Source organism: Tenrec ecaudatus, chromosome 11 (assembly GCF_050624435.1).
Source record: "Tenrec ecaudatus isolate mTenEca1 chromosome 11, mTenEca1.hap1, whole genome shotgun sequence".
In the NCBI taxonomy this organism is placed as follows: Eukaryota; Metazoa; Chordata; class Mammalia; order Afrosoricida; family Tenrecidae; genus Tenrec; species Tenrec ecaudatus.
Window position 1 is genome coordinate 113,283,670 of NC_134540.1, and position 8,086 is coordinate 113,291,755.

Below are 8,086 nucleotides of genomic sequence, written 5' to 3' on the forward strand. Positions count from 1 at the left end.
TACTTCCAAGGAAATAATAATCCAGGAAATAGGACAAAAAACTACTAATAGAATACACTGTGTTTAGCTCTACGATAGTTTTCTTTTCCAAGAGAAGTTTTTCCATTTTGACATATGTATGTATATTTATACAAACCCCACTCACTGCATCATGACAGTTCTTTCTCATACTGTCTACCCTACCAATAGCTGAGGGTAGAACTGCTTTTGTGGGTGTCAGAGACTGTAACTCTTTATGCAGTAGCACGTCTCATCTTTATCCTACAGAACAACAGATGGTTTTGAACTGAGCTTCAGTTAGCAGCTTACCTCATAACGACTGCACCACACACTAGGAACACACACACACACACACACACACACACACACACACACACATATATATATATATATATATATATATATATATATATATATATATATATATATAACCTATAGGATAGGGTAAAACTGCTTATGTGGGTTTCCAAGACAGAAACTCCTTACTGGAGTGGAAGGCCTTATCTTTATCTCACAGAGCAGCTTGTGGTTTTGAACTGTTGAACTTGCAGTTAGCAGCCCAACACATAACTCACTATGCCAGTACATATGTTTATGTATAGGTGTATATGTATGCACATGTATATGTATCTGTTTCTTTTGTTGTTGTTGCCAGTTGCTTTCAAGTCAGCTCTTGCCCCATGTACAGCATTACCAGACACTGAACTATCTTCACAGCTGCTATTATGCTAGAGTCATTATCACAGGCATTGTATATTTTTATGTCTTTCCAACTTAGGCACTTACCTTCCAGCATTAAATAAGGCCATATTCTGTTGTGAACAATAGAGTTTTCATGATTTTTGTTAAGTAGAGCACTAGCCTTTCTTTTTATCTTGTCTTAGTCTAACTACTCCATTGAATTTTGACTAGTATGGATGACAGGGCTGGTATTTGACATACTGGTGGAATGGCTTCCAGAATCATAACAACATACAAGTTACCACAGTCTGACAAACTGACAGGTAGTGGATTATATAAAGAGACATACCTTAAGATGTAAGGAGCTTTGGTGGTGCTATGAGTTAGGCATTGTACTACTAAACACAATGTTGATGATTCAAACCCACTAGCCACTTCTCAAAAGAAAGATGAGGCTATCTGTGATGTAGAAGATTTGCAGTCTTGAAAACCTTCTGTAGGGCCACTATGAGATGGAATTAACCCAGTCAATGAATCTCACTTTCAACATATATTTTATGTATAACAATTAAATAAATGGTAATTTTAGATATCATTGATTATGAAGGCTTGCTAAATCCAAACATCTAAAAATGCTACTTTCTTCTAACCTTATACTCTTTGCCCTACCCAGGGACAATTAAATAGTCTAGTTCTGCCTAAATGAAAAAAAAATTAATTTACTTTAATGAGTCAGGTAAACTAGATTACTAGCAACAGAACACTTAGAATGAAAATAACAAGCATGTTCACAAATTCTGAAGAATGTAACTAATGTCACTGGACAATGTGTGTAGAAATTGTTTTTTAAAAAAGGACCCAAGTCTGCTTTCCACGCACTGCCAGAGTGCTCCTCGCTTGTCCTGCTTCCGGGCTCTGCTACTGCCTAGCTCCCAGCCACTCGCCACTGCTGTATTGCCAAGATGTCTCTTTCTAACAAGCTTACGCTGGACAAGCTGGACGTGAAAGGGAAGCGCGTGGCCATGAGGGTGGATTTTAATGTTCCTATGAAGAATAACCAGATAACAAACAACCAGAGGATCAAGGCTGCCATTCCAAGCATCAAGTTCTGCTTGGACAATGGAGCCAAGTCAGTTGTTCTTATGAGCCACCTGGGTCACCCCGATGGCATCCCCATGCCTGACAAATACTCCTTAGAGCCTGTTGCTGTAGAACTGCGATCTTTGCTGGGCAAGGATGTCCTTTTCTTGAAGGACTGCGTGGGCCCAGAGGTGGAGAAAGCCTGTGCTGACCCAGCGGCTGGGTCTGTCATCCTGCTGGAGAACCTCCGCTTCCATGTAGAGGAGGAAGGGAAGGGGAAAGATGCTTCTGGGAACAACGTGAAAGCCAAGCCAGCTGACGTGGAAGCCTTCCAGGCTTCCCTTTCCAAGCTCGGGGATGTCTATGTGAACGATGCTTTCGGCACTGCTCACCGAGCTCACAGTTCCATGGTGGGAGTGAATCTGCCACAGAAGGTTGGTGGTTTCTTGATGAAGAAGGAGCTGAATTATTTTCCCAAGGCCTTGGAGAGCCCAGAGAAACCCTTCCTGGCTATCCTGGGTGGAGCTAAAGTTGCAGATAAGATCCAACTGATCAATAACATGCTGGATAAAGTTAATGAGATGATTATTGGCAGTGGAATGGCCTATACCTTCCTTAAAGTGCTCAATAACATGGAGATTGGCACTTCTCTGTTTGATGAAGAGGGAGCGAAGATTGTCAAGGACCTAATGTCCAAAGCGGAGAAGAATGGTGTGAAGATTACCTTACCTGTTGACTTTGTCACTGCGGACAAGTTTGATGAGAATGCCAAGACTGGCCAAGCCACTGTGGCCTCCGGCATACCTGCTGGATGGATGGGCTTGAACTGTGGTCCTGAGAACAGCAAGAAGTATGCTGAGGCTGTTGGTCGTGCTAAGCAGATTGTGTGGAATGGACCAGTGGGGGTATTTGAATGGGAAGCTTTTGCCCGGGGAACAAAAGCTCTCATGGATGAGGTGGTCAAAGCCACTTCCAGGGGCTGCATCACCATCATAGGTGGTGGAGACACGGCCACTTGCTGTGCCAAATGGAACACTGAGGACAAAGTCAGCCACGTGAGCACTGGGGGTGGTGCTGGTCTGGAGCTCCTGGAAGGTAAAGTCCTTCTTGGGGTGGATGCTCTCAGCAGTGTTTAGTGTTCGCCGGTCCTTGGTTCCTGTGCAGTCCTGGCAACTGAGTGCTTTCTTTCATATCTCCACTTGGTATTAGCGAAAATTGTCTCCCATGTCAAGAGATGAAGCACCAGGAACCCATAACTGATGCACAGAACCTCAGCTCATCTTTACCACACCTTGGCTTTTCCCACATTGTTCAAGTTCCATTTAAATTTGTAGTGGCTAACCGTTGTGCTTTCTAGGTGTATATATATGTTTTGCCGCTTAAAGTAGGCTGTGTTAGTCCTCTTATAGAAGCAGCTTACTCTGGTTTGCTATGCTACCGTTTCATTACTGGCATGGAAGGATGATGAAGCTCCAGTGTTAGGTAGGGGAACAAGTCGATGATCTGTTAAAGGAACAATAAAGTTGTCCATTTAAACTGGGAGGGAAAAAAAAGGACCCAATTTGCTGTGCAAAGTTTCACCAAAGGCACAATAAAATAAATATTATCTCAAAAAAAGGGGGGAAAGTTCATTTTTACAAAGTTGACCACCACAACAATTGTGCAACATGTTAGAGAATATTTTGATCCTATTTTGTGAATGAAAAAGAAGCAATTGCTAGCATGTAGAGTAACTCTCGGGTGTTTAGGAGGCAATTGTAAATAATGGTCACTTCGACACTTTTCTTGTGACTTCGGCATTTTGCTGTTTTTGTCAACATAGTATTAAGCAGAACCTGAATGCATAGTTCTTAAAACTTGCTATTCTGATTAGAGTAGAGAAAGATCTGGGTGTGGGCTGATGGGCCAAAGGGATGCCTGCAGCTTCTAAGCTCTGGCACAATCCGAACTCTCAAGGTGCTGGAGCAGACATGGATACTAAATCTAACACCTTGGCTTCAGGCCTCTTTTATGAGCCTTATTAGCCAAATAAAAAACATAGGAAGTGCATTATTACCAGTGAGGTGAATCTATTTCAGAAAAAGTCACATAGGATTTTTCAGTGATTGTGTCATTTACTAAATGCTTGATAGTATCCATAAATTGTACTTTATTTGTATATTATACTTTTCTGTAGATTTGCTTGTTAACACAATGTAAAAGTAACCACATGCCTGACATTTTGGATGTATTCAAGGGTTCTTAAAATGAAGAGAATAACATAATAGTGCTCCATGAAACTGATTAACTGGGAGAAATCATACAAGTTGGACCAATAAAGTAATAATGACCACAAGAGGGAAACCAGTAGACAGAAACCTGAGCTTTATCAGAACCTCTTTTTCCTTTATCAAATCAATCTCTGTGACAGATTTACCCAATCAATTCTCAGTGCTATAGATGAACTTTTCTATATTTCCATACTCACCATCATAATGCAAAACAAACAAACTCCCCCTTCTCAGTATGAGCAAAACTCCAGCTTTCCTCTCTGCCCCAATTACTCCCCACACTGCTGATAGAGTTAGCATCCCCAAAATTCAATGAATCCCTGCCTTTTTTGCATAAAATAATCTCAAAATGTTTATGCTCCTTATTGGGTTATTCGGTTAAATCATAGGTATATGAATATGATTTATATAGATATATGATTCATATATCTATATAAATCTATCTATCTACCTATCTATATTTACCTTCAATTCTATTACAGAGTCAACTGCCCATAGAGTTTTCTTGACTGTAGTCTATACTGAAGCAGATCACCAGGCCTTTTTGCTACCTGAATCACCAATCTTTATGTTGGTAAGCTCAGAACTCACTGCCATTGAATCTATTCCACATCATAATGACCCTAAACAGGACAGGGTAGAGTGACCTCTTTGGGTTTCCAAGGCTTCAAATATTTATAGGAGCTGAAAATCTGACCTTTGTCTCATGGTTAGAAGCCTGACTCAAAATCCATGACACCTCCACGGTTCCATCCATTGGTGTCCCTCAGGGACAGTATCCGTGCTCACAAAGTCTTAAAAATGGTGATTCTACTTGTCTCTGAGCAACATTTTACACCACATGCAACTTTGATGTCTATTCTTTGTGTAAATGAGACTTTTCCACTTCTTCCAATATGGGACTCAAATATGCTAACTGCAAGGACATCAGTTCTAAAACACCATTCCACGGAGAAAAGATAAAATCTCTCTAGCCCCTTAAAGTGTTACAGTCTCAGAGACGCACAGAGTGTCCGACTCTGTCCTAAGAGTTGCAATCATCAACTCCATGACACTGATTTGAGAGTTTCATTTGCAAATTATTTCACTTAGAATTCTAAACTCCTGTACATACATGTTTTGATTTTTCACCTTTTTCTCCTGTGCTTAGTGCCCATAGACTAAGCATTTAGTGAGTAAGTATTTCCTGATTGAATACTCAATAAGTATTTCCTGAATGAATGAGTAAGTTATATTAAGAAATGTCCAGAGCATGTGATGCCAGATTAAGATGACATATTTGCTACAGATGGAACACATTACTTTCTTTCCAAATGAAAGCAATAGCTAGTGAATATGGGCTCTTGACTCAATATCTCTTCTGGCCGAATATCACACGGGATGGGTGAATCTAGATCCAAGTCAAACATTTCAATCTCTGTAAGCAATATATACAGAAATTCCAATGTAGCCGTCTTTTCTGGACAAGGAGGGTCATCTAGCAATTCAAATCCTTAAAATAGTTCTATAACTAAGTTGAAGATTTGCTGTAGGTGGAAGGCACTGTGCAATAAGGCTAAGGAACCAAAGGGTACAAAGGAAAAGTACTGGCAAGGGTGAAGCATGGGAAGATAATTGGTCCCAGCATGCATATACTGCTTTCAGATGAAAGGTTCTAAGCATTTGTTAAATTATAACAAATGCAGGGAAAAACTCTGCATCCAATCTAAATAAGAAAAGATTTTATTTGTATAGCAAATTAGAATCAGGTATTTCTGTAGGTCAGCATTTTCTTTCTTCCTTTTTATTTTAGAGCCAGGGAAGCTCTTCTGGCACTGGCTGCATCTGAGTCAGAGAAGGAACGGATTTGGTAACCATGCGGAAGCCTTTCCCTTGCAGTTGTCCCACAGCAATTACATTGGAAGGGGTCCTAGACTTATGGGGTGTGGAATATGGGATAAATTTGGAGAAATACCACAATGTGTAAACAAAACCTGCCAGGTTTCCAAAATGCCTAACCACAAGGCTTCACATTCTGGCAGCCTAGGAAGAGTCAAATGTGCCTTATTCTGAGAAAAAAAAATTATTCTCAGCAGGGAGAATTATGAATCCCAGTTAAAACAAGCAGCTACCAATAACCCAAGTTAGAGTAATTTTTAAATGTAACCAGTGGAAGAGGAAGGATTTCCATGTAGGGTCTTCTGCTCCCGGGGGTTTCTCCTCAGCAGGAAGGGTGGACAAAGACACAGAGAGAGTTCCCAGAATCCTCATGAGAAGTCCATGCCCACAAGGAGGGATCAGATTGTAACCTGATTGGTAGACTAGGCACCACCCCTCCATTCTTATTTATCAAGTTAACATGAAATTGTGTAACTATCACAAATCCCATAGGGTTTTCCATGAATCTGAATCAACTCAATGGAAACTAGTTTTGGTTTTTCCTGGGTCCTAGAAGCTAGGACCAGATTATTCTAGAAATTAACACTCTGAGGAAGTAATGCATAGACTCCAAAATTATTAGACAGTATATCTAAGAATACTAGGTTAGTAGGACTCTAAACCAGGATCCAAAGAGAAACATAGATGGTAAGATTCTAAATAAGACAGTAACCTTGGCATGATCTAGCTCAACTTTTAGCACCCAACCTCATTGGCTGTCTGTCAATTTCAATTTGTCAATATTTCAGGAGTCTCATCTATCTTTCCCTCTACCTTCTAATGCTTCTGTTGAATAAAGTTAGTGTCTGATGCTTGCCAATAAGAAGGGTGACTCATAGAAGAGGAGATATTAAATCAATAGTACTCTCCAAACTCACTGCCACCTGGTAGATTCTGACCCCAAGAAACCCTGTAGCACAAAATAGAACTGGTCCTACAGGTGTGGGTTTCTGAGGCAACAAATCTTTACAGGAGCAAAATGCCTCCTAAGCCTCATCTTTCTCCCAAAGAGTTTCTGGGTGATTCAATCAGCTGATCTTGTGGTCAGCAGCACAACATATAACCCACTTCCCCTTACCCACAGAAATTAGTATTAACTATTTCCTTAAATAGTACTGACATTATTAATTTATTCCAATCGTGGTAAGTGCTCGAAGAGACCAGATAACTGTGCTTCTGGGATAGCAAGCAAAGAAGGCATTTGGGATGACTGAGATCTATACCATTGCTGGTCTGAGAAACATGCCCTTCCCCCACCCCACCCACCCAACCCACCACCACCAAAAGAGCAAAGGATTTATTTCAATTTGCTTAAGGAAAGGAAAACATGTCGAATCCCTGGAGCCAAAACTCAAAGTAGAAAATGTAGTAAAGCATTGGGATCCAACATGAGCCTGACTAGCATGCAGGGCGTGGCTTTTTTGTTATGGTTACCTTTGGTTTTTATAGATTGAAAAATAAATTAAGCCTTAGAAAAGGTTTGGAATCATCCCTGAAGTTCACCTAATCCCTATGTCCAAATTCCGGTGATGTCTTTCTTCTTCTTCACTCATGTGATAAGGGTCTGATAAATGTCCTCATCAACTCTTCCTTGTCCTAACAAGCTCAGGTGATGACTCTGAAAGATAATGTGATTATCTCGAGTCTTTATCTTCAGTGTGCATTATGCCTAATAATAAAGTTCATGTCCCTTCCAAAAATAAAAATCAAAGCCACTGCCCCTGAGTTGATTCTAAACCATAGCAACCTTGAAGGGATTTTGGAGGCTGTAAATTTTCATGGAGGCAGATAGCCTCATCTTTCTGCCCTGGAAACGCAAGTGGGTTTGAACCACTACCCGTATCATTAGCAGTCCAAGGGAGAAAGATGTGACAGTCAACTCTAGTAAAGATTCACAGACTTGGAATTCTTACAGAATATTTCTTCTCTGTACTATAGGGTGGTTGAGAGTTGGGATCAATACAGTAGCAGTAAGTCTTGTTGTTTTTTTAACGTAGTTCTGACTGCTTCCTCAGCCTCACTCCTACTTCTACCATTGGGGATTTTGCCTTCTAGAGACATTGCATTACTTTTAATTCTCCAACTATACCAGGTGGTTGCATAACTCTGTGAGTAAAACTGTCTTTTCCCATGTGGTC

The 8,086-nt window shown here is 40.5% G+C and overlaps 1 protein-coding gene across 1 annotated transcript; it reads left to right on the forward strand.

Annotated features, from left to right (window-relative positions):
* Positions 1 to 1,611: 1,611 nt before the first annotated feature.
* Positions 1,612 to 2,897, forward strand: LOC142460873 (phosphoglycerate kinase 1-like). The gene has a single exon (XM_075562627.1). The coding sequence runs from the start codon at positions 1,644 to 1,646 to the stop codon at positions 2,895 to 2,897; it is 1,254 nt and encodes a 417-aa protein (XP_075418742.1). The 5' UTR covers positions 1,612 to 1,643.
* Positions 2,898 to 8,086: the final 5,189 nt, after the last annotated feature.

Bases quoted from the DNA above. Each gene is read 5' to 3' on its own strand.
- LOC142460873 (XM_075562627.1), top strand. From the start codon at position 1,644: ATGTCTCTTTCTAACAAGCTTACGCTGGACAAGCTGGACGTGAAAGGG.